Below are 27,168 nucleotides of genomic sequence, written 5' to 3'. Positions count from 1 at the left end.
AACTCAACTCAAGCCCGGGCAAGCAACTCAACTCAAGCCCGGGCAAGCAACTCAACTCAAGCCCGGGCAACTTAACTCAAGCCCGGGCAAGCAACTCAACTCAAGCCCGGGCAACTCAACTCAAGCCCGGGCAACTCAACTCAAGCCCGGGCAAACAACTCAACTCAAGCCCGGGCAACTTAACTCAAGCCCGGGCAAGCAACTCAACTCAAGCCCGGGCAACTCAACTCAAGCCCGGGCAACTCAACTCAAGCCCGGGCAAGCAACTCAACTCAAGCCCGGGCAAACAACTCAACTCAAGCCCGGGCAACTCAACTCAAGCCCGGGCAACTTAACTCAAGCCCGGGCAAGCAACTCAACTCAAGCCCGGGCGGGCAACTCAACTCAAGCCCGGGCAACTCAACTCAAGCCCGGGCAACTCAACTCAAGCCCGGGCAACTCAACACTCAAGCACCGGGCAACTCAACTCAAGCCCTGGACAACTTAAGCCCCAGGCAATGCAGATGAGCTGAAGGCCCCTATCAAAGCAACCTGGGCTTCCATAACACCTCAACAGTGCAACAGTCTCATCGTCTCCGTGCCACGCTGCATTGATGCAGTAATTCATGCAAAAGGAGCCCTGACCAAGTTATGAGTGCATACTGTATACTGTCCATGGACCTACTTTTCAGTAGGGCAACATTTCTGTATCAGAAATCGTTTTTTTAAATTGGTCATATGTAATATTCAAATGTTTTGAGATACTAAATTTTGGGTTTTCATTAGCTGTAAGCTATAATCATCGAAATTAAAAAAATAAACACTTGGAATATATCACCTTGTGTGTAATGAATCTACATAATATTTGAGTTTATCTTTTTGAATTGAATTACTGAAATAAATTAACTTTTCGATGATATTTTAATTCATTGAGATGCACCTGTAATTGACTAAGGTTTTGAAAGCAGGACTTTTACTCGTCGTGGATCGTTTCATCAGTATGTTATTAGTGCTTTTACTGCAGTGAAGGATCTGAAGAATTTTTCCATCCACTAATTACTTGTCAGTGATTTAAGTTTGTGAACTCACTTGGCAAACAGTTAACATACAAACAGTGGTTCCTAACCTTGGCTCCAGGGCCCCTAACCCTAACCACTCTTTGTTTATTCACTGTTTGCCAAGTGACTTTCCCAAACTGAAAATCACTGACAAGTAGATAGTGGACGAAGAATTATTCAGATCCTTCACTGCAGTAAAAGCACTAATACCATACTGATGAACCAATCCACAACGAGTAAAAGTCCTGCATTCAAAATCTTAGTCAATTATGTTATAATCAGCAAGATATACTTTTGACAGTGATTTGCCTTCATATCTGTGTGGGTTTTTCACCTGGTCCTCAGGTTTCCCACACGTAGGCTAATTCGATAAATCAAATAAATAATAAAAAAAAAAAAAAAAATTAAGTTGACTGTTTTGGCTTTTCTGAATGAATAACAGTATAAATACATATCTTTGGTGTTTTGGTGAATGTAAAGTAGAAGTGTTGGTATCTTTTAAATTGTGATTTAAACGACACTGAAGCTGATCATTAAGCAAACAAAGTTACAAATATGTTAAAAATGGTATTTTAGGTGCTGGTTAATAAGGTGCTGATTGGCTAATAAACAATAATGACAAACAGGTGACAATCATCCCTAACAGGCGTATGAATATTTTTAATAGTAAACATTTTTCACTGGTAATTATTTAGCTGTCATTTAATAATAAACAGACAGTTGTAAACTACTTTAACATCTTTTCTTTCTAAATGTGAATCACTGATATAGCTTGAAGTGGGCCGGTACTTTCCAGAACGCAGTACCACTTGTACATTTTACTCTTTGGCATAAAGTTACTTTTTACTTGAGCACAGACACTTGTCACTATGTCGGTGATCCTTTCTGCCCTCTACATATTAGGTTCTCTGGATGATTCAAGATCAAACGTTGAAGCAACAGTGTTTTAATGTGAACCTCAACATTATTTTATTATTTAGTTTTCTGAATCTTTTAAATTAAACAATTATGGTACAAACTTCATCAGAATAATGAAATGTTTAGATGAAGGATGTTCATTTTCTCGTTAAGCTTTTAGGCTTTAACTATATACTAATTGTTGTTTTTTTGTCAAAAGCCTACAAATTCAATCTGAGAGTGGACCCCAAAACTCAATATCTCATACTGTAGGTATCCTATAATATATTATAATACAATGGGCTAAAAAGAACACAGGGAAGTACTACCAAGTATTAACACTATGGGTAAATATGAATAATATCAACACCAACTTTACCCGTAATGTTTGGGAAAAGACTGCCGTTCGTGACAACAAGCATAAACAATCTTCAACGGGTTGAGACTTTCTTCCTCTACACATGTTCACGATATCCCATTCAATAAGGAAATGCACGCAATGAAGCGTTCTTATCGGACGATGCTTGTCTCACCTGAGCACCATGAGGTTCTGCACCATTTCCTTGCCCAGATGGTGATCTATACGGTAGATTTGGTCCTCAGTGAAGAGCGAAGGGAGGTGAGTGGACAGCTCCTCGGAGCTCTGAAGGTCGTGTCCAAACGGCTTCTCTACGATCACCCTCTTCCACCCTCCACACACACACCCCCACCCACCCACCCACCCACACACACACACACACACACACACACACACACACACACACACACACACACACACACACACACACACACACACACACACACACACACACCACTTTGATTGACCTCAATGACACATTCGTGGGACACAACTGGGTTTAAATTGGGTTTTCTGCTTAAATCTGAATTAAAACAATGTGAGGCAAAGATCACAAAAAGAACATGATGATATTGAGGATCACTTGTTTCCTCCATCAGACCGACTTATATGAAGACAAACTAAGGACAACTACAACTACATACACTAAATTGCCAGGTTATAAAAAAGGTACACCTCGCGAAAATCATTTTTCTTTGTAATGTTCCGTTTTTAGAGAGGTGTTGATTTAACTGCATCATTTTGCAGTGTAACAAAGCAGAAGTAGTGTACTGACTTGGCGCTCATACAGCGGTGCTTGATGTTCTTGGTGACGTCGTGGTAGACGGTGGGCGGCAGCGCCAGTAGAAGAGCTGGTTTGCCTCGGGTCCTCCAGGAAGAGACGTGATGTGCGTCTCGAGTTTGGAGAAGGAACTCTCGGCAGCATATTTCCCACTGATGTACGTGTTCCTCCTGAAGAAGGCCCACAACCGCTCTGCATCTTTATCCGTCGCCTGGGTCAGAGGGTGGGAACGTTTACACACCCACGGATTAAATAAGAATGTTTATAAAAAGACTGGTGGTCTAAAAGGGCTGACTTCGTTTGGCCACTTGGCGGCAGCAGAACCAAACTGTTAACACAACACTGACATATCATCAACTTCTTCAACAAATTTGACATCCACAGCTGACTCTCGGCTCTACCATTGAAACACACAGTGATGGAAAGTACATGTACTATGAATGACGCTATGAGAGCAGAGAGAGTGAACCAAAACTGTAAAGTTGCAGACCGTAGAGCTAAACAATAAGCTTAAACTCACTATAAAGCTCTGTAAAGCTGAGTGGAGCTGCAAATTAAGGTGATAAATCTCTGTAGGTTCATCGTCGCTTTAAGGATTAGGCCAATGGAGGGAGGAATGGCAGATGGACCTAAGGACATTATTTTCTTGCTTTGAAAGGTTTTTATTTACAGAGTTGTATATTTTTTTTTGTAACCGTCTGCTCTAAATTCCTCTATCCTCCTTGAGATCTATCTCAGAAGTGCAGTTTTACCTTCAGGTATGGCATGCAAGAAGTCCGAATGGCATCAACTGTCAGGTCAGAGCGAGCAAAGCCCACGAAATAGGTCTGCTCAGGGAGGAGGCCGTCTCTGAACAACCACCTGGGAGAGAACAGTTCAACATATGGATCAAACTTCAGAAGCTGCCATCCAGATTAGAAGAGTCTCATTCCTCAGACTCGGCTTTGCTATTGATGTCGCATCCTTATCACGGGGGTCAGAGGTTCGCTCACCATAGAGTTGGGTAGATCTTCTTCTTAGCCAGATCCCCCTACAGGTGCAAACACACAATCACAAATATGAGTTCACCAAATAAATGTAGGTAACGACACATAATTATTAGGTGTGGATGCTGTGTTTGGTTTTACTGTGCACCCTATTTAACCAATGCACTTTGTCAGAGTGGTGATTTATTTTCCATGACAGAAGTTGCTGCAGCACCACAGGTCACACGGTCTGGCAACAGGTAAGTAGGCAGGTTTGGTTTATTTTAGGGATTGCGCCACTTTAGCAATCCCACAGAGTAAATGCCAACCACCAACAGACTGTGTGGAGACAAAAGACGGTCCCTGATGCCAAATTAAATCATGTTGAAGAACCTGTTGCTTAGTAGTTTAAACGCCCAAATGGTCTCCGTTCGGTTCCGAATGTCGCAGAATGGACTTTTCATAAAGAAATAAATAACAGAAATAATAATATTTTTTTTTTATTTTTTTGGAAAAAGTCTCCTTAATTTAATCATCTAAACCATTTTACACACTGCAAACACCATTATAAACTATTCTACTAACTAACTAAGAAGATTCGCCACAATATCATGCATTTGACGCCAGAAACAGCAAGACAACAACTCAGAGAATGCTTCGTAGATCTCGGGCATAGCGTCTAACCCGGCATAGCACACTGCTAACAACATTAGCATTCCACACAGAGTTCAACGGTAGCGTCCAAATTACTCTCCGTCAAAGCGTTCAGGAGTTACAGCCAACAAGCCACAGAAAGCACAACTCCCACACTGCGAAATATTATTTCTGTACTGTATCATACCTTGAGTCGGTTTTGAGGGTCAAAACAGTGAAATCCGCAATTATTCCTTATTAGTAATGTGTTCGTCTGCTAAGTAGGTACGTCTGGAACTTAAAATGGCGTTTCTCCGTCCATCTGAGCCAAAATGGTGGTCAGAATGCCGGCGTCGAATCATACAGGGGGCTTGGGGCTTGGGGGCTGACCGCGGAGTTTTATTGGCTGAAAATTCTGTCAATCACTTCATGGAACACATGAGTGTGTTCGCATTGAGCACCTGGTTGTAACGAGAGGTCACATGACATGATCCGCCCGGCAGAGCCTGAGCAAGCGCTCCAGACAAACAGACAGAGATGAGGAAAATGCATCCAGGAGAGATATGAGAGGTCAAAATGCGTCAAAATGATGCCAAAATGATGCCAAACAGCTCTGTTAGGATAGATTGTACAATACGAGTGATAAACAAAGTGAAATATAGTGAAATATATAATTATAAAATATATACAAGTACAATGGAACAGCTGCAAATTCTGGTTCGAAAATGAGAATTTTCATGTTTTTTTTTAGATAAACACCTATAACTGGGGTTTGCTTCACTTTATTTACACCAAATCTTTTTGTGAGGCACCTGCCCCCTTTGTGCTATGAATTGGGAATGTGTTTAGGCTAGCCAGGGCCTCATTTAATAAAGTACAGTGCTTTTTCTTCAGAAGAACCTGGGAATTGTCCCTGTTTGCTGTGTTTGCTGTGTTCAGCTACTATTAACCAGTAACATATACACAATATTTACTCATCTCATCAAATCTCACAATCCCTAGTGTTATTCAAGCATCAACATTTTTAAAATAGACCTTGTAGTTACAGAATTGTAGTCTCTTTTGTATGGGTTACAATTTTCGAGAAGAGGCCTAAAAAAAGGCTTAGGGTCCAAAAGGTTTTAACTATAAGATGTGTAAGACAGGAGGAAGTAGGAAATCTGAGATGAACCGAGGCATACCTCAAATCAATACAAGGAGAAGACAGGACATGCCATTAGAAGTCAACTTAAATAAAAAAAAACTGTGTTTAAAATAACTGCCGATGAGAAGAACTGAACAGAAATGTGTCTTTAATGTCACACTTAGGTGAGGAAGTTGGTCATTGATGTGGTCTGGTATGTACAAAGTCATAACAACACAAGCAAAGGACAAACCTGTTAAACAAACCTTTCATATCATCATGACGCTGAACCGCTATAACCGTTGAATTAGTATCAGTAAGTAAATGTTTGATAGTGTGGCGTGACTGTAAGTTAAGACTTGATGATAAACACAAAAGAATTTTTAACTAAAAACAGCTGCAGAAACACGCATGCACACCCAGGTTCCTTTGTTTTCTGCTGTCAGGGTGAGAATAAAAACCACGGGGCTCTCCTGAAGGAACTCATGCCGACCACCAACTTCCGAGTCACTGTGGTAGAAGAGTACGATGTGGTGGAAATCTGTGGAGCCCTGAAGGTGAGCTTTTTATTACAGAAACACAGAGCATGCAGCAGAAGGGGGGTTCATGCCTGATATGTCATCATGCAAAATTAGTATTGTGCAACATTGAAAATACTTTGGCCAAGTGGAACAAGTGTCCATTTATGAGAGGGTGGTTGGCTGCAATCTGCCATCCCTCCAGGTCTTGTTCGCTTCAAGGACCCTGAAGCGAGCTAGGAAGATTGTAGCCGACCCCTATCACCCTGGACACAAACTGTTCATGCCCCTTCCATCTGGCAGGAGGCTGAGGTCCATCAGGACCAAGACCTCACGCCATATGAACAGCTTCTTCCCGTCTGCAGTCGGGCTCATTAACAGAGCCCGGGTCCCCCACTGACTCTGTCATCCCCAAGACAATTCCTTCTGGCCACTCCCCTGCACATCTATTTAAACTTCACATCTATTTAAACACACCCGACACTTTTAACATTTCACTTACACTCACTTGTCTTACAGTCCTGTATCTGTTTTGCTGCGCACTTTATTTTATATATTATATTTTATTGTAAATTTCAAAAACTTGCACTGTGTTGACTGTTGTTGATTGTTTTAATGTTTTGTTTATTGTTAAATGTTATGCACCACCCGCCACGTCAAATTCCTTGTTGGTGCAAACTTCCTTGGCAATAAATGGTTCTGATTCTGATTCTGATTTAGAGAGCATGACAGCCGCAAAACTGTGAGCGGCTCTGCTTTTGTACACTGAGCAGGTATCAGACAAAAACACTGATGTACTTAGTAACTCCCATTACTAAAATTAAATGTTTTTTTAATATTGTCTAGAGCAGGGGTCTCAAACTCATATTCACTCTGGGCCACATCAGCATCACGGTTTCCCTCAAAGGGCCGGTTGTAAATGTAAGACTGTGTAAATGTAACTACTCCTAACATATTGGTAAATAACTGTCTCTGCATTTGATTATTGTTTATTCAAGTGTTAAAATATTGTACATGCAGTTATATAAATGTAAAAATATATTTAAGCACATTTCTGTTATTATAACTCAAATCCTTTTAATTTAGGGTTAAGAAACCCACATTACTCTATCAAACTTTTAAAGAAAATAGCAAAGACAAATATCAAACACAAGTTATTAATAACTTTGTTCAAAGCTTAAAATCCTTTCAAGGGTGCGTTTGCACAATCAATGTGAAGTATTTCATGTGTTGTAAAGCCACGTTTAAAGTCGTCTTCAATGTACTCACAATACATTTCTATGTCAAATGTAGAGCAACCAGCCAAAGAGCTGCTTCTATGACTGTGTGTTTAAGTATCTCATAACTTTGACTTTCTATCTCAGAATTATGACGTTCTATCTCAGAATTATGACTTTCTATCTCATAATTTCGACTATGGGGATATTTATATTCTCAAGTCTAACTTTACATTATTTTCTTTTTTCGCTGGCGGATTCGCTGGCCACATAGACTGACGTGGTGGGCCGGAATCGGCCCGTGGGCCTTGAGTTTGAGACCCCTGCTCTAAAAGGAGAAGATATAGAAATATATATAGTATATGATATTATATGGTATATATATATGGTATATATAGATGTATAAATATATAGATATATATAGATATAGAAGATAAGGAGGACGCAGAGTTAAAACTACAGGTTAAATCTCAAATAAACTACACTACCCAAGAGTCAAATGGAACTTGCGCAGGCGCAGTTTGACTCGGTTTCATGACGCTGAATTTGTTGTCTTAACCTAGTTACTGTATCTGCTGCTCTGTCTCATAACTATCAAACACATGTTGCAGTTATGTAGCACACAGAAGAAGGACTTTACCCTGCTGTGACAAGCTAACGTTAGCTAATGCTAGTCCGTCTGTGAAACTACTGCGCCTCCGTTTGTTAACCAGCTAGCTAACTAACTTAGCTAGCCCGACGCTAGCAGCCGAGCTGGTGTGCGATGTGTTTGTTTTTCTCGCTCTCTCGTCTAAGGCTAGCTATCTAACGCAGCTGCCAGGCGGCTAACCGAGCTAGCCAGCTACGTGTTTGTGTTTGTGTGTGAAGCAGAAAACACACCGCAGCCACCTCCATATGCTGTTGTTGCCTTCAAGCGTCCAGCTAAGATGTGGCAAAGTGTGGGGCTCACACTGCTGGTCATTGTGGCCACACTGGTCTGTGCGCTGCTCTTCATGCTGTTTGGTGAGTTTAAAGAACACATCTACTTACACGTAACAAGCTAACTCCCTGAGCCATATTGTAGCCGATTGAACTTAACTGTTGTCATCAGTTGATTTTGTTATTCAGGCACACACCTGCTAGCTTATCAGAGGCTACAACAGCTGGTAAATTGGCTGAACTCGTATAAGAATAGAACATTTTCGCCCTAAATGTCCAACTATTCCTTGTATGACAGGTCTGAGTGTATTGGATGTCTTTGACCGGCAAGTTTCGATTTCAGTAAGGAGTTGCTATTTTTATCCTGCGCAGAGGAGAAGTCAGAACATAACCACGAGTGCTCCTCTTACGCCTCCAGCGCTGCTTGTTTTCCCATCTCTCCCTCCTCTGCCCGATCCTGGTCATCTGTAGCTGGGTACACCGGCTCCAGATAACCAGGTGTAGGTGGAGCCGGGAGACACGGTACCTATGACATGTGGGGGGCTCCCCTAGCTCCAGTGTGTGCCTCTGATGTAAAACCATTACTGGCAACAGTTCTGGAGCTAAGTAGCTGTTTGTGTTCTTTGAAAAACGTAACATTGTTTTTGAAGGTATTTCCTCACTCTAAAGACTCTTTGTCAACTGTGGAAGATGTGTTTAAATGATTTACTTAAGTTAAAGTATCAATACTATAGTGACTTTAACTAATATCCATTTTCGATCTTAAAGCCACTGGGGGGTGAACGGGAGAACTTGTTCGGACGCGTGTTCCACAAACATTTCATTGTCCAATGCGCTGTCTTTCTTTCGATCCGTTGATCCATTTATTCCGGTTACATGACACCATAACAGAAACACATAGGATACTGGACTGGATAATATATCACCTTGAGACTCCACATTGACACGACAAGTTGCCTTGACATGACTAGCTGCTTTGATACGGTCAAAAACTGTTGGCTTCCCGTCCACACACACACCTGGCTCATTAACCAGGCACTTACTACTGTAAATGCACTTTCAGGGCAATGCGCTATCCACTGTTCAATGCCAGAACTGCACACAAATTCACCCTGTGTTACCCTCAAAAACAAAAGAAAACAACAAAACCACATTATGGCTCCAACAAATACCACACTGTAGAAATATAATACCAACAAATGTACTTAAATTATCAAAAGTAAAAGTACATCTTTAGCAGATTGGCCCCGGGCAGTGTTATATAATTGTATCATTATCATTGATGTAATAATAATATATACTCATCAGTGGGATTCCTTGTAGTTGGTCGAGGCGGAGCTAACTTTAACTACTTTACATACTGTTTGGTTGTTTAATCTTTTACATTTGCTTCACGTTGTACAAGTTCAGTAAGGCGGCTGCCTTCTTTGTTTGGATTAAGACAGTTTTGGAAAATGGGCGTGACACACCTTGTTTCTAGCGAAAGACTAATATACAACACCTGTCAATAGGAGGCCTTTTAAAATAATAATGAAAAGAAAAGGTATGCATCAACAAACACACACACAAGGTACAAAATACAGTATTTTAAGATTCTTGAAATACCTTCAAAACAGTGGTTATTGTTAAATGACCTTTTTTGATTTTGAAAGATTGGAGGATATTTATTTAGCATGCTTACCTCTGTGACTAAATGTAATGTTACTACATGAGGTGCCCCTGTGGTTTATAGAGTGCCTTTATTACGCCTGTAAATATCTATTTTGTTTCCCTTCTCTGCCCCTCAGGTTGGTATGTAGTCTGGCAGCTCTTCTTGTCCAAGTTCAAGTTCCTGCGTGAACTCGTCGGGGACGGCAGCGCCCCTCAGGCCGAACCGCAGCCGTCCGAAAGCAAGAGCGAACGCACAGCGAGCGCCCCGACGCGAAGTCGGCCCAGGACCGCACGCCAAAGAGTCGCCTTCCCGGAAAGCACCTCATAGATCACCTACTGCGTATTCAATCATAACCCCCGTCTCACCGCGACCTCTACAAACGTGATCATCAGAAGGTATTTCCCACCGACCCCCCCTCCCTTCCCCCTACACAAGGACCTTGTGTACACTCGGTAGTCAGCCCTCCTCTTCACCAAGACACTTTAAACTGACCAGGCAGATCTCCTGGGTTCAAAAGGGAAAAGCCATTACTGTCACCTGTTCACATGTTTAAATATATACTCAGCAGCGAGTCTGGTCCTCCTGTTTTCCTGCAATAGTGACATGCCGGCTCTCACGAGCGATCACGCTGCTTCCTGCCACCCACGTGGAGTGTGAAGATGCTCCATCACACAAAGAGAGATGTGTTAACTCTCTTTAACGTAGGTGTTTTTAATCTTGTGTTTTTAACAGAATGAAGTCCTACTTTGTACAACGTTAAGCAGATAAATGTAAAAGAAAAAGAACGAGCTCATCTGCATCATTTGAACAAGAACAACCGAAGACAAAACTGAAACGGGGATTTGTACAACTGACAGTTTTCTTTTCTTTAACAAAAGTGCAATGAAATGAATGTTTACGCTGTCATTTTGTTGTTTCTCGCGCAGTAAACTCTGCGTACTACCATCCACGAGGTGAAGAACTGCCTCGCCCAGTAGATAACGGCCAAAGCCTCCGAGACGAAGAGGGCGAATAACTTTATTCCAGTTGTGTAAAATGTGACCCTTTTCTTGCAACTTCTCCTTCACCCTTTTTAAATTTTATTTTATAGATTTATACTTGAAGAGGAGACGGGAGAACGTTTCATGGAACTGTTGGTGTATAATACACAATGTTAGCTGGTCTCCAGGAGCAGCCCTCCCCTGTTCCCCGTGCCTCCGTCTGCACCAGTGCCTGTCTAGATGGCATCCGCTGTTTGTTGCATGGCCTCCTTTTTGTACAGCCCACGGTAGCTTGTTTTATCACTACAGGGCAAAATCAACGCTGACCTAATCAATATTTATGTATTATTCTCCCTCCAAGTAAAACTCATGTAACTGTTGCACCTTTTTTTTTTAATCAGCAGTGATTTATTTTCTTCTTCAGTGGAGCAGTAGCTTCAAATAAATATTGTCATGAATATGAGTCTGTTTGTTGGGAAATGGGATTCATGGTTCAAAGTACTTTTTTAAAACATTGGCTATACATTCTCTGTGTAATACACATACACACAAAAATACTTGATAAACTGCCTCAAACTACACTGAAAGTATCCGGACAGATCCACATTTTATTTTGTTGCAGTCTTGTGCTAAAAAAAGAAGAAAGAAAAGTGAATTAATTGTTTCACATCAATCGACACAATGTCAGAGTGAAAACAGAATTTGATGCAAATATTTATGAAAAATGTAAAATTCAGCTAAAACAGTCTTCCATTTCTCCCGGTCACACTCGGGACGTTTCTTCTTCTTGATTGGAGTCCACCTGTGATGAATTCAACTGATTAGATATGATTTATGAAGGCAAACGCGCGCGCGCGCGCGCACACACCTGTTGATGTAATGGACTCACGGTTGACGATGCACGTCAGAGCAAAAGTGAGCCGTGAGGTTAGATACGGGTCGCGTCGAGGCACAGACTGGGTGAAGGTTTCCAAGTAGCCTACACAGTGGCCTCCATATTATTATTTTTTGAAGGAAGAAGTTTGTAAGAACCAGGAGTCCTTTCTAGAGCGGACCGTCCGGCGAAACTGGCCGAGAAGACCCGAGAAACTTCCAGAAGGACACGGCCATCGCTGACGTTCCTCAGTCGGGCCTTGAACGCAATCGGACATCTCTGGAGAGATGTGAAAATGGCCGCCCAACCTGACTGAGCCAGAGAGGATCTGCAGAGGAAAGAAACCCTAAATCCAGGTGTGCAGAACGGTCTGTAATCGCTGCCCGAAGCCAATGCTTCACTTAACTACATTAAGGGTCTGAATACTTGATAGAAAGGCAGAAATATCACCAATGCGTATGTCAATGTGATATTTCAATGTTTCTTTTAAATTAATTTGCAAAAATCCTCTTTGACATTATAGTCGTGAGTTTAGATTGACGAGGGGAGGGGGGAAATAAAATAATAAAATAAATGTAAACTTAGAAAGTGGCAGAACATGGAAATATACTAAGTAAAGTCTGAGAACCTCAAAGTAACATAAAGTGCAACATCACTTTATCAGACATCATTTGGTGAACTCAACGATGTAACTGTAGTCTCAGTTTGTCTTGACATCCTAGAGTTTAAACACAAGGTGGCAGTGTTGCACTGCTAGAACACAGCAGCCTGACAAACCATAACAGCACTGAACGACTGAGCAAGAAGGTACATGTCATATCAGAATATTATGGTCTGTAGTCTATCCAAACAATAAATCCTTACCCCTGGATTTGTTTTCACTCAAAACCAGTTTGAAAATAAAACTCTATTTTGACCTTTTTTATGACCCACAGGTTTAAAGAGACAAAATGAATAATGAGTTGATTTAATATTCTGGAACGCATGTTTTAGTGTTTTAGTAAAAAATCATAGATGGAAACAGATGCTAAAACATCCCAAAAATATTATGCTAAAAAACACAAAGGCTCTGCTAACTTGTCTCTGCGTCCTTTAAGCTCCGCTGGCTGATTGCCTCCATAAATGCCCCCCCCCCCCCCCCCCCCCTCCAGAAGTCAATGCAGTGAGTTAATCTACTGTATGTATAATGTAATTTGAGCCCGTCTAGCTTTTTAAAAGACCGTTTCAGTCTTTGACTTGGCTTAATCCATTTCAGCCCCGAGGGTCATTAGCTAAAAAGTGCTGGTAGCCAGGATGCAATGATTGTGACTGCAAACATGCAGCACGGTGAGAATAGAGGATTACATTGAGCTACCTTATCCATCTGGACACTTTTTAAAGTTCAGATGTCGTTAATTTCCCCAGAGCTTGTTTTTTAGTTGTTGTTTTTTAAAGACCCTTTTCTGCATCAGTCAGCTCTTTGGAAACTCAAATGATCCGTTCACTCACAACTGCAACAACAAACTTATCCTCTACATGCAGTTTTAACTTTAGATTTGCAGTTAAATAACCACAAACGAAACAAAACACAGCAGCTAAATATATTTACTGAAGTACTGTACTTAAGTACAATTCTGGTGTACTGTATTTTTTTGCTACTTTATACTTCTACCACAATGAATGCATAAGTAATTACAATCCAATAATAAGTCACTGATCTTGGCCATTTGTCATGAGTACTTTTAGTTTTGGTACTTTAGGTATATTCTGATGATACTTTAAAAGCATTTTTGAATGCAGGACTTTTCACTTGAGTCCTTCTACTGCAGTACTTCATCCACCTCTGCAAGAACATCAAATCTAATCACACGCCAAGAAGACATGCATCTTCATCATCTTGAAGTGCGGTAATTGATACATTTCACTGTGGTGTGAGTCGAATGCTGAGAATGCACTCGACCCCCGTCTGCTGGAAACACGTGCAGAACATTGAGAAACCGCCCTTTTTTTATACAGTCCATCGACTTTGAGGGCGAGCCTTCCCTGGTCGTTTTTTATTCGCCCTAATGATGCTTCGTCTCTGCCTGCAGCTCGGGCAGCAGCTTCTTCAGGAAGGAGAAAAAGGAGGCCCTGCTGAGCTACCAAGCTGTAATTTCAGAGCCTGCAAATACTTTACAGGAAATGATTGTGGTGAACCAAGGAAATTACATCGAGTCTGCAGTGCTCTAACTCTCCCTCACTCATATATATATATATACATATGTGTGTGTGTGTATAAACAGCATGAGTCAAGCTTTGCTCCTGTTGCTGGCTGCAGGTATTACACATTGCCTCTCCAATGACCTTTTGCCTGTTTGTTCAGTCGACTAACAGGTGAGCAGCTGACTCTCGGATCTCTTCACTGCTAAACTTCCACCTCAGCAGTCCCCCCCCCCCACACACACACACACCTGTTGGCTGTCTCTCAGCCCGGGCGAGACGGTATCTCATCGGGGAGCGCGGAGACAACCGCTCCAGGGGATTTAGCGGAAAAAGCGCAGCCTCAGCTCTCGTGCAGTACCTCGTGCAATTGTGGTAAACCGTAGACAATTTATTGTTTGGCACGCTGCCCCCGGTGACAAAACGCACACAGAAGCCACACAGGACCAGGAGTGGATCCATTAGAGCTGCCAGGTCTAGAATAAGTCGTCCATCCAGCATTAATCGGTCAAAAGCTGTTCCTCTCCCTTGTTGACAGCCCCAATGTGTCCTGAGACGCAGTGGAGGGAGACGTATTCAGGTCTTTGTGCTGAGGTAGAAGTCCTGCATTCACAATCTTACTCAAGTAAAAGTATTAGAGTAGAACTGTATACTAAAAGTACTCATTATGCAGAATGGGCCCTTTCTGAATGTGTTTCTGGATTATAGTCATTAATGGATTCATGTGTTCGTCACTTTCATTTTGGGCTAAAAATAATCGGCCTAAAAAAAATAGTCGTTCCTGTTCTCCTTGCGGAGCAGAGAATATGTCAAAAACAGATTTGTACAACGGACCTGACGTCTCCTGATTTACCGTGTCTGTCTGCACTTTGTGTTTTTTTTTAAAGTCGTTGCGAATTCCTTTCCTTCTCATCTCCCCGGAGAGCTCCGAGTGGGATGCAGCGAACAATAAAAACAGTTGGGTTGCTTCGTAAGTGCCGGCCTGTGAGGATTGTGTTTTTTTTGTCTTTTTTTTTTAATGGGATTTTCTGATTGGGAGCTGAAGTCTCTCTGCGTTCGCCTCTTCTTCACACAATCAATCTATCTATAAAGCCGCCTCTTCTCCACAGGGAGAGACTATATATTCCGCTCAGGTTATAATGAAAGAGGGGCAAGTGAACACTGTTTTTTTTTTATTTTTTTTAAGTTGTATCCTACAGTTACCATGGCTGCTAACAGCACTTTATGTTCCCATGAGGCTGATTGTGTGCGTTCGATCAATTCTCTCCACTTTGAAGCAGAGAGAATGCGTTGTTGCAGCCGATCGGGGTCGCTCTGAAGATGTTTCTCACGGTCTAGAGAACATGTGTACCGCAGCCTCTCGTCCCTCATTATTCTTCGTGTGTCATATCGAATGTTCCCCAAGCAAAGGGAAGAATTATTTTTTTGGCAAGAGCACTCTTTTACTGATCCTCTTCTTAAAAAATACCCTTGTGACCGTACACAAGTTTTCAGTCACATGGATGGCTGCACCAAAGCTCCCAAACGAAATGTTCTTAAAGAATATTAACTCAAATATATTTGGTACACGTCATCTTTAAGGAGTTTAACATTGATATGTGCATTTGTAATCACTCAACTTTTTTCGTTGTGGTCATAGAATAAGTAAATATGTTAACGATGGCCACTGGCGTGATAACAGTGCATCGAGGGGATGTGATTGATTTTGACAAGTTGTTGGGCTTCCACGGTTACATAAAAAGCCTAAAACCTGCAATGTATTACCTGCTGAGTCATGCTTTGGATACATTAACTCTTGACTGAAATGTTGCTCTCAAACTGGAAAAAAGCTAATTAAGGTCCACTTGAGTCTTATAAAAATAGCTCCATTTTATTTTTTCTGGAGCTTTTGGCTGTTTCTCATGGTCTTCATCCACAGATGTCATTTTTGGGGGCAAAATTTCTATTTCAGTATCGTTTTTCCAGGGCTTTTAACCGTAATTTGTGATCTTTATCAGCTAATGAAGTTTAGCTGGCGAAGACCGCTCGCATTTAAAGTTAATTCTTGACCTTAGAAATCGTAGCTTGACAACGTAGCTTCATCTTCGCTGATGAAGACCATAAGATGTGTTTGAGAGCCCCATGAAAACTAAAGGTTTTAGTTTTGTTTGTTTTTCTCTGGAGCTTGACACATGACACTAAGCAAACTATCTGTGGATGAAGACCACAATTTGACAAAAGGAGATCTCAACTCAAGGTCCACTTACTAGGTTTTTCCAACAGCTTGATATGACAACTGAGCAAACACTGCACATACAAAATGTATATTTCAGTGTGAAAGTTCATACTTGATTTGAGAGTAGTTGCTAACTATTTTTTGTTGCTGTAGCTTGATAAGGCAACTAGGTAAACTCCATCCACTGAAGATCATGAGATACAGTTGAAAGCTCTGGGAATAGAAACTAGTTTGTAGACCTTGAGTGTGTCTTTTTTTTTTGTCAGACTACCATTTCCACTTTCATTCTCAATATAAATCTTATGTGACTTTTTTTTCAGAGCTTTCAGCTGCATTGCATGGTCTTCATCACACTGTAGCAAAATAAAAAAAGCTTATTACTTTGAATTTAAGTGTACCATAACCCAAAAAATAAGATCTTCAAAACCCCATTTTGCTTAAAAAAGGCCATCTGACTGACCTTCACTAACATCCAAGACAATTTTAATTTAACTCAATGAAAAATATACCATACCTCTGACTTCATCATAGGTATTTCTCTTCAGCTATAACAAATCTGTTATGTCAGGAAAATTAAAGGATGCATTCCCGTGGTTAAGAACAATCCTTTACTCTGTGGAGAGCTCCACACACGCACACGCACACTGTACATCGACATTAACGTGATTTACAAGGAGATTTACTGTCACACCCAGCAGTAAGAAACAACAACACTACAGGGAAAAGAAACACAGGACATCTCATAAGGTGCTTCGTAATATGCGACAGGAATGTTGTGAAAAAAGTCTACATAATCCTACAGAGACACCTACACATATATTCATACCATAATATAAAACATCTACACAAAAATAGAGCATATATACACAGAACGGATACTATTTACATCCAAAACTTAAAGATGAGCAATATATATATATATACTGTAAATATATATTTGTACTAGATTAATGTACACAGAGTCTGTCTCCTGGGTGAAAGTCACAAGTTGGCCAGTTGCAGCAACTGTTCTTTGAACTGCTGAGCGTGATGCGAGAGGTCGGTGACCCTGTCCACCATCTCCTGGATGGCGGCCGTGTTCGGGTAGTTCAGGGCGGCCGTTTTAGTGGCGGCCACCACCGTCTTCAGCAGGTCGCACAGCACGTTGCTGGAGTTCATCACGCGGTTGGCCACCTCGGGCGCCGAGGCCTGCCTGGACAGCGTGTCCCCGATGAAGACCAGCTTGTGGGCGCTGAGGATGACGAACTTGCTGTGCGCCACGAACATGCGCGGGGGCTGCCCGGTGCCGACGCAGCCGAAGAAGGCGTCCACGGCGCCGAGGAGCGTGGCGAAGTGCTGCCCGCACTGCTCGGAGTAGAAGCCGAGCAGCTGGCGGTCCCGGGCGCACACGTGGGCGGAGGGCGAGTCCGAGGTGATGGTGGTGGTGGTGGTGGTGGTGGGGACCGGGGTCGAGCCAGCGTGCTGGTGCGAGATCCACTGCGTGACGTCGTTCTCCACCGGTTTGATCACGTCCTGCTCCAGCTTCTTGAACTGGTTGATCTGCGGGGGGGTGACAGGATTCAAGATTATTTTCCGACCTCGCTTGTGAAAGAAGTACCCGCATCTTTAACTTGAGTACAAGTAGAAAAACCAGTGTTTTGGCCCGAAGAAAAGCAATTGTTTCATTCATTAATTAATCGCAAAAATGAGCCGCAGATTATGAAAATGATCGTTGTCTGCAGCCCTACTGCCAACAATCAAAAAGGCTCCAGATGTTTGCCTCCCCCACGAGACCCTGAAGGTCAACATCTGTTTGTGTCTGACGGTATGAATACATAAATATGCATGATGTGATAACAGAGAATCCAGTGCAACAATGTCTGTGCCAAAGTAAAGAGCCTCACCTGCTCCTGGCCCAGCTGGACTTGACTCTGCTTGATAATGTTTTCTTTGTCCAACAGCTCCTTCTGCTGACGCTCAAAGTCTTCTTTGCCCTGCGGAGGAAGACGAGGAGGTGAAAAGAGGTCAGAGGTATTCACACAGCCCGGGTTTGAACCTTCTCATGCATCCGACATACTCGGTAGTATAAAGTCGGTGGATATAAAGGAATAATAAATAAACTATTGAAGATTTGTCTAGAGTCTCTAGATATACAAATGACATGACAATCCCAGAAACGAGACATGCTTTAAATACAACCCCTATGAGGAGGATTTAAACATTTCTAGACTTCTAGTATTTAAAAATACATTCTGTTCCACACAAATGGACCAGACCCAAGGAGTTACATCGATGGCCTAAAAGTATCACTTAGACTGCACAGAATGTTAAAATTTTTAAAGAAAGCACTACAAACTAAAGACTTTGTAGCCTGGACGTTTCTCCCTCCGAGGATTTACCTGCAGGTGTACGTAATCGTAGTCCTCCATCCAGCTTTTCACACACTTCTCGCTGTTGTTCATGTTGTCTTTGTCTTGGCCAGAGGGCACGGGGAACGGCTTGGTCTGGCCTCCGTAGTTGTCGTTATCGGACGAGGGTGAGGTGAGCGGGTGGACGGTGCTCTCCTCTGGCGTGCTCCCCATGGAGAACGACCCGTCGGCGTGCGTCCGCCTGAACAGCAGCTCGGCGCTGCTGCCTATCGTGGAGGCCAGCTGCTTGGCGTCGTCGGGCACCGTCCTGGACACCATGACGAAGCGGTCCAGGTCGTCGCTCTTGTTGTGGTGCTTGCCGGCGGACGCCAGTGTGTTCAGGGCCCAGCTGCAGCTCTCCAGCACCTGGTAGATCTGCAGCAGGATCTGCTGCGAGTCCTCCAGGCGTGCCAGCTGCCGCTTCAACTTACTGTGCAGGCTGGAGTCCGACAGAGCCGTGGCGTTTGCCGCAGCCCCTCTGCCGAACACGACAAAGTCCCCGAGGGCGGCGCGGACCCGATCCAACACCGTGCGGACGTCGTTGGCGTGGCGCTCCATGAAGGGGAAAGTCCTCCAGTGAGGGGAAGCTGCCATCGAATGCAACGCGCCGACCGAGGCCTCCACGGCCTGCTGCAGGCGGCACAGCCGCTGCACGGCCGCGTCCACATCCAGAGCGAGGCGTCCCTCGGAGCCTGTGGAGGACGAGGAGGTGGACATGCTGCTGCGCGTGCTGCCGGTGCTGGAGAAGGACAGGCGGTTCACGCCGTCTGTCACGTCTGCGACGGCGCGGGTGTCCTGAGCGGGGATGTCGTAGATGCCTTTGCTTCCGTCCCGGTCAGCGGGCGAGGTCCTGTGCTGCTGCGGGGGCTGCATGCCCCGCGGGACGTCGTACACGTCGCTATGTGACCCCGCCCCCGAGTGGAGGGCAGACGGAGGCACGTCGTAAATGCCTTCGTTGCCGTTGCCGTTCGGGTGTTGGTGATGGGCGGGGGGCTCCACCGTGGGGGGGAAGTCGTAGTGCGACTGGGGGCTCTGAGTGGGTTTGGTGAGGGCGGGGGGAGGTACGTCGTAGATGCCCTCCTGCTTGTGCTTGAGCGGCTGCGGGAAGTCGTAGTTCCCCTCCTGGAGGGCGGGGTTGGTCCTGCAGGGGGGCACCGAGTAGATCTGCAGAGAGAGGTAAAGCATTGGTGCAAATTCACAATCTCTGCATTTGTGTTTATTTATTGGTTCATAAAAGCCCACATGGACTCGTAAGAAGCTTTTGTTCTTATATCACATTGCAAACAAAGTCTTCTGTCCCCGGGCTACTTCAGTTTGGAGGTTACAGTTTTAGTCTGACTTTGGGCTGACTAGAATATATATAAATAAAATAAAAATTTTAAAAACGAGCACTCCATGCAATGATGTCTCCTCTCATCCGGTCTCTCTGCTGTTACTTTACTAGTCTGCAGTCCTCTACTTGTAGTAATGAGATTCTCAGAAATCTGCGTTCCAGTTACCGTGACATTTAAGAAATCAGCTGACTGTCAGACTGTCGACTGAATGTTGGCGGGTTTTCAGCGGATACAGCTGAGGAAGTGAGAGGCCGCATGGCTATCTGTAGATGCTATATTAGAAACCTCAATGTTTCCGTCTAACGGAGGAATCCAAGCGCAGCACAAAGCTTGAACCTGCCGCTGGTTGACCAGGCAGAGCGTGTGATGCGTCACTGTAAGTGATTTCTATCAATTTTGAAACGCACTCGTTACAGCGAGACGAGCCCGCCCAGAACCGTATTCAAGAACGACGCAAATACGTCCAGGCGGATTTCAGCTCATTAAACACACAGATGGCTCTTTGCCTGGTCGGGGATGGAGGTCTGCAGAAATCTTAGAGGGTCTGGAAAGAGAACAGCTATATGGCCTCGAATTAATTTTTTCTTTTTTCAAGCTCAGATGCAGAACCACTCGTGGAGCTTTTGGTTAAACTCTGCTGGCAGGCAAAGCTGTCATTTAGTGCCGCCGCAAGAACGTCTCAAATATGACATTTGACGTATTATCCATTTATCGCAGACAATTAAGAGAAATACCAGCGACTGTGTCAATAAATAACTTCAGCAGCTGCAACTTCCCCAAGTCAAACTGTATTCGACTGAAGCGTGTGACCGATCATTGTGGTGGGAGGCCTGCTTACCCCTTGAGAAGAGGGAGGTACGTCGTAGACGCCTTGCGTCCTGAGGTCCATCTGAGACGGAGGAACGTCGTAGACTCCCTGGTTTCTGGCGCCGGGAAACATCTGACCCGGAGGAATATCGTACACCTGAAAACATGAGCGGAAAATAAACACCAGTCGACTTGTAGTACGAGTTCTGATCACTGGTTTTATCTGATCAATTGCAGTCTTTTATTTTGTAGACGCTCCACTTGCTGTGCTTTAAATAATGCATCATGCAGCATTAAAAAGTAGTTTTCTTCGATGAGCTACAGCGCAGCAGACAGGATTACAGGAGAAAAGTATTACAGTCAAAGATCCTTTCTGAGAAAATAATCCTTTCTGTCAGTGCAGAGAACAGGATGTGGCAGAATAAAATACGGAACATGCTGAAGATCAAAGAAGCGGAGTTCTCGTTCTGACGAATACAAACCTCACACTGCATCTGTCAAAAACTAATACTGCTGTGTTGACTACTGATGTTTTGAATAATTGTTTCTATAAAGAAATGTTGACGCCTAGCAGTCGTGGATCAGAGCACAAGTTGCATATGTGACATTTTCCTAGTTTTATATCCACAAAACTATAACTTATTTAAAGAGCCATATCAGTGTCTTTGCATGCTTTGAGTTTGGTATTCTGCCACAGTGAAGGTCAATAATACAACTCAAAAGAAAGGCTCAAGAATCTGCTAAATGATTTTTTTTTATGTACAGATATTAATGGAAACCTGTGAATGTCTGAAAACACATTCCAATATCTAAAACATAGTACGCGGCTTGTTTGTTTCTTTTATGGGCAAGTTGGTATTTTTCATGCAAAATATTGACTTTGGACATTTTATTTTGACTTATATTTTCCTTTAGGGCTTTTTAACTTGTATTGATAAATCAATCAACAATGTACGCTGGTGGTCCTCCCCATTGTTTTACTAGCAGGTCATACTGGTAAACAGTTCGTGCTGTGGGAACACGAGACACTTACCCCCTGTGATCTACTGGGTGGGACATCATAGAGGTCCTGCTGGTTGTGCTGGCCGGGGCTGAAGGTGTAGGACTGTCCCACTCTGGTCGGGGTCACCACCTGTCCGATCACAGTGGGGGGGGGGGGGGACACAAACATTTAGAACTGCTGTCTAAAATAAACAACACCTGGAACACAGCAGTGTTCAGGACAAATACTCTGAATCACAAAGTCCAAATGGAACCCTCCTGACAGCTTTATAGTGGATAATATCTGGTAAAAGTAAAAAATATATATATTTTAATTAATTAATTGTTTTGTCAGTAAAACGTCAGAATAAAAAAAGAAAGTGCCACCACAATTTCTCAGAGCCCAAAGTTATTTTTCTTTCTTTCTGACCGACAGTCAAATATTCAATTTACAAGGACATAAAGAAGCAAACAATGACACGATATAGAACTATTTCAGCCAAGTGCTCTACTGGAAAACAAACAAAATATCTCAATAAATAACTAATAAAACCGTATTATTTTATTGTATCTTTTTGAATGGGCAAAAGTAAAGCTTCAGCAGTGCTTTGAGGAAACGGTTAAGGCATTTGAAACCTCAAGGAAATGTTTTGTGATTAAACGTGAGAGCGTTTTATCGTAGCGCTGGCTGGATTGTGAGCTTTTAGACCTGGTGAAGTAATCATCATTGGTAGTGATGAACAACCCTAACGCTTCGTGCTGTCGGATTTAACACACCTGTAAAACGTGTTACACTGTGGTGCAGACAGGCTACAGATTACTGCCTGAAACACACACACTACCCAGGACATCTTTGCCCCCGTTTTAATTTTCTTTTGTAGCACATTGTCCCTCCTCTTTTCCCGTCAGTGCTAATCAGTCCCTCCACACTTCCTAATTCCAGTGTTTCCACTCCCCCCCCTCTAAAAGCAGACCTCCACGCTGCGTCAGACAGACGGAGGAATGCTGGGAATGTCCCTCTCTGAGCCCGGCGCTCCTCTTCTGCCCCCGCGCACCACTATCGCCACACTGGGTTCATTAATGGGGCTCAAAAATAGGAACCATACGCACGGCTTCCTGGCAGAGGGGAAAGTCTCCGGGGAGCTGTGAGTCTTAAATCCCAGTATCCACTCGTGACTCGCCGTATAGCCGAGTTAATATCCGAATACAATCTCCCGTACATTTATCTGAGCGCGAGCAGTAGGAGCTGTAGACTCGGCCAACTCCGACTGGGATTAATGTTTCTGGGGAAGCAGCAGCAGAGATGGCGAGGAGGAGAGGGGGGGGGGGGTTGTAAAAGAGATTTATGAGGAAAAAAAAGGCAACAGAGGTGGAAAGCAAGAGGAACGGAAAATGAGAGCACGTCGCCTAGTATGGAAAGGAATGCCATTCATCTGAGCCGGAGTCTGACTCAACAGTAGTCCATATGGTTCTCATAAGTCCAATCTGAACAGGCCCGTGGTGATTTAAGGTGTCCATTGTTGGCATTCCCGTCCGTGCGTACATCATCCCAACAGGGCCTGTGGGGTCAGAGCTGAAACGTACACCGCGGGCTTTAAAAAAGAAAAAACGGGTCTGAAATAAACCGCCGCAGGAATAAATAGCTTCGCTGCTTCGGGGACTCTTCTCACGCGCCGTCACTCCAAACACTTCAGGCTGTTTACATACTGAAATAAAAGATGTTTTAAAATGTAAGGGCAGTGATGGAAACTACATGCTCATGAATGCACCATCTGGCTGTATAGCGCTACAAAAGATGTTTATTATTGGGTTATTGGTTCACAAAACTACTCCTATCAAACTACTTCTATCAAAAAACAGTGACAGTGCTACAGGAAAAAGGTTTTTTAACAGTATTTATTGTCTTGCTTTGAATTAGGGGTTAATCAAACTCCTTTTGGAACTACAGTTCCCATATTTTGGGTGCTTTGGTGGATGGAAACGGGAGGTATTATTCCATGGACTAAGTAAATTACAGTTGTTATGAATGCGAATTTAGATGCGCATTTTGTCCGTCGGGCCAAATTGAAGTACTTGTTTTGTGCATTAATTGCCTCCATGTCGGTGTGAAGACACTCTGCTTTAGTTTTATTAGCAAGAATTGAGTGCTGCGTTTTACGTTATTGATTTTCCTTGTTTGCAGGATTACAATGTGTTTTAAAATAATTAAAAAAAGGGCTGTTAAAACTTCTCAGAGCATGTCAGCAGACCAAGCGGATCGAAAGCCAGCCTTTCACTGAGTAACAACAAAGTGATGCTCGCTAAAAGGTCACTCCAGCCCGGCTGCTATCCCTGCGGGTTGAGCTTGTGTGCTGATGATAAGGGGGGGGGGGGGGCCTCGGTCACATGCAGATGGCAGCGAGGTGTCTGTCAAAGACCTCGCTGACCTTTTTCACAGGTACATGTCACGGCTTTGAGTGGCACTCGTCCCATCAGTGGCTCCTCTCAGCCAGCTGCCAGATGCACACAGCTCATTTATTTTTCCCATCTCCGGCCCCTCTGCTTAACCCGGCAGGCTGTCGCTCCGAGGACGCCCGGCGCTGCTATCAAAATGCTGGCGGGTAAACATTTACCGCGTCCAATGACGGTGATGACATCGCTCCCACTCAGGTGATGGGCTCTTAGGATTCCTTCAGCGAAGAGGCAGAGCACACCGAGGGACTAAAGAGGGATCAGGTTTTAAAGTAGTGCCCCAAGGAGCCAAATAAGATGCCTTGTTAACGCTCCTACGCCGTTTTGGTGAGTGAGTCATGGCTCTTTCAACAATGCAGTGTTTACTTAGCATCCTGGCAGGCTCAGGTTTTGGCACGTTGGACTTTTAAGCTTTACTTTCGAAGTCATTCGAGAGGCGTAGTCACAGCATCATCAACTACCTCATGAGGTGGTTATATGCGCTGTTGGGCCGTGTGTGGCAGTGAAAACATTTTAGTTTAGGCACAATGTGAGTCAAGTGATGGAATTAAAAAATACTTCTATTGGTTAGTAGAGGGACAAAAAGTATTTCTGATCTCATGCTGCTCTCAGGTCTGTTTAACACGTTTGCCATTGCCTTTTATTAGCATCAATTTGGGACGACTCATTAAATCACTTTTAATCTTTTATCTCATCTTATTCTATCTTACTCTTTAAAAGTGACTTTTACTGCTTTGTTTCCTTCATCTTTTTTTATATTTTATATAAAGAACCATATAAATGTTAATCGTGTAGAAACTTCTGTTGTCCGAATCAACGATTCTGTGCTAGCAGTTGTGAAGTCTCCTGTAATGCAGAGCAGTGGACATCAGTGTGACACTTTAAAGGTGTTTTTGCCTGCATTTGCCATAATAAATCTAAAGTTAAATGAAAGATTTTAGTATTAAAATATCATTACGTTTTCAACCGTATCGCCCTTAATTTATGCACGATTGTCTGCAGGTGACTTAAGTGTGTTTAACAGGAAATCATCATTTCACACCTTTTCATAGGTTACACACACACACACAGACAGAGCCACTTCCTCCCGCTAATGGCCCGCTGACACAAATAATATAAAAGACGGTGACAGCAACGACGTAGCCGTCAAAGAGGCGCTTTATTGAATTACATCCATCTCCTCCTTCACACCTCCTCATCTCCTTTTTTTTTGTGCTCTCATTCATCCGTCTGGATGCTGACAAAGCTCCGTCAGTGCAGGCGCACCTTTTATAATGAGCGCTAGCCAAAGGGCACCAATCTAAGCACGCCATCTCACACACACATTAGGTAAGAGTGGTATTTTGTGTATGACTGCATCTCCTAAATGATGGGTGTGTTGCTGCTCTGCAGTAACCTGCCCTCGTCTGCTCTGCTGAATCACAGCACAGTGTTGTGGGCCGCGGCGATGTTCCCCCTCAGCCACCGGCACCAGCCTATTAAAGTGCCAAACTAATTAATGCAGGTAATTAACTCGTGAGTCCCGCGAGGCTTTTGAGACGTCTCTCCGTAACGCGTCCGAGTGGCTAAACCCAAACAGACAGCGGGCTTAATGAGGAGCATTAAAAAAAAAAATCATCGTTCATCCGCTCTGATCAAAGCAGCTTCTTAATCCGGTGGCATGATTATCTGAAGGGAGTACTGTTAAAAGATGCATCTGACATTCAGGCATTTAATTTCTAAGAAAACTATATCATGAGGCAGTTCTTAGAAAATAAGAGGATAATGTGAAATGAGAAATGTTTTGAATGAGCCTTCAGCGTGAACCTCTATAGGGAGTCTACAGACATGCTAGCTGCTCTGTGAGGCTTTACTTCTACTAAACGCTAACACTAGCATTCCTAAAATGACTAAGTGAACATGCAGATGTTTAGCAGGTGTATTGATACCATGTTCACCATCTTGTTAAGCGTGTTAACATTAGCTAGTTAGCTCCAAACACAACGTACAGTCGAGGCTAATGGGAATGTCATCAGTTTTGCAGATATTTTAGTCATGAACCAAAGTATTTGACATATTCAAAGTTTGATCGGATGAGGTTGGCGCTAGACATTTTATCCTCAGGGGAACATGAATGATTGACCCAAATTCTGCGGCAATCCTTCCAATAGTTATTGGGATGTTTATTTCAGTCTGGGCCATAGTGGTGGACCGACCAAGCGACAGGCCGACAGTGCCATTCATAGTGTGGCTAAAAATACCCCCAAAAATCAGCATGCGTTTGCCTTTGAATGTAAACATTTCCTGGTTTACTTTATCTCCAATGATGTGAAACTGATTGTCTTTCAGTTGGTTGGATAAAAAAGGCGATTTGAAAGTAAACCTGAACTTCTCCATCTCTTCAGCTAAAATTGAACTTTCAGTTTACCTCCTACTTTGCTACTTTATCACACTTTCTGCTTTCAAAAGTCCTCGGTATGCACACACCGCAGAGAGCAGATTACTCTCGGTGCAAATGATTTATGACCTCGCCCCCTCCGGTCAAGCCTCATGGGCCAGCGATTCATCACAACTGCGACAATGGCGAGCAGACGGGTTGTCTGAAGGAGCTGGCTTGCTCCAGGAAGAAATAACTCACTTATCTGGTGCTGGGATTGTCATGCGCATGATTAGGCCGAGAAAATATGTCCCAGGCAAACAAACAAGCCATTCATTTCACATAACCTGGTTACATCCAAAAGGGGACTTTTTATAAAGGTAGATGGCACACCCATACGGCCCGTAAACAGCCATCAGGGCCACTTCCTCGAGTTGTGTGGGAGTTTATCAATCCTTTTGTTGCACCCCTGCCTCTTTATGGCACCAATGAGCAGATTGGATCTAT

At 43.4% G+C, this 27,168-nt stretch overlaps 2 protein-coding genes across 2 annotated transcripts in view; one reads left to right on the top strand and one right to left on the bottom strand.

Annotated features, from left to right (window-relative positions):
• Window positions 1-8,074: 8,074 nt before the first annotated feature.
• Window positions 8,075-11,542, top strand: smim13 (small integral membrane protein 13). The gene is made up of 2 exons (XM_079176683.1): window positions 8,075-8,531; window positions 10,235-11,542. Exons 1-2 carry the CDS (start codon window positions 8,456-8,458, stop codon window positions 10,423-10,425), a joined length of 267 nt encoding a protein of 88 aa, XP_079032809.1. The 5' UTR covers window positions 8,075-8,455; the 3' UTR covers window positions 10,426-11,542.
• Window positions 11,543-16,941: 5,399 nt separating this feature from the next.
• nedd9 (neural precursor cell expressed, developmentally down-regulated 9) overlaps window positions 16,942-27,168 on the bottom strand; it is a 28,516-nt gene continuing 18,289 nt past the window's right edge. Inside the window, exons 3-7 of the mRNA XM_079176234.1 lie at window positions 21,907-22,005; window positions 20,905-21,030; window positions 18,724-19,896; window positions 18,229-18,318; window positions 16,942-17,884 (exon numbers count right to left, since the gene is read on the bottom strand). Coding sequence (XP_079032360.1) covers window positions 17,327-17,884; window positions 18,229-18,318; window positions 18,724-19,896; window positions 20,905-21,030; window positions 21,907-22,005 — 2,046 coding nt within the window. The 3' untranslated portion in view covers window positions 16,942-17,326. The remainder of the gene's footprint in view (window positions 17,885-18,228; window positions 18,319-18,723; window positions 19,897-20,904; window positions 21,031-21,906; window positions 22,006-27,168) is intronic.

The sequence above is a fragment of the Pholis gunnellus genome, assembly GCF_910591455.1.
Source record: "Pholis gunnellus genome assembly, chromosome: 16".
NCBI classification, from domain to species: Eukaryota; Metazoa; Chordata; class Actinopteri; order Perciformes; family Pholidae; genus Pholis; species Pholis gunnellus.
This window is presented reverse-complemented; position numbering and strand designations above follow the sequence as displayed.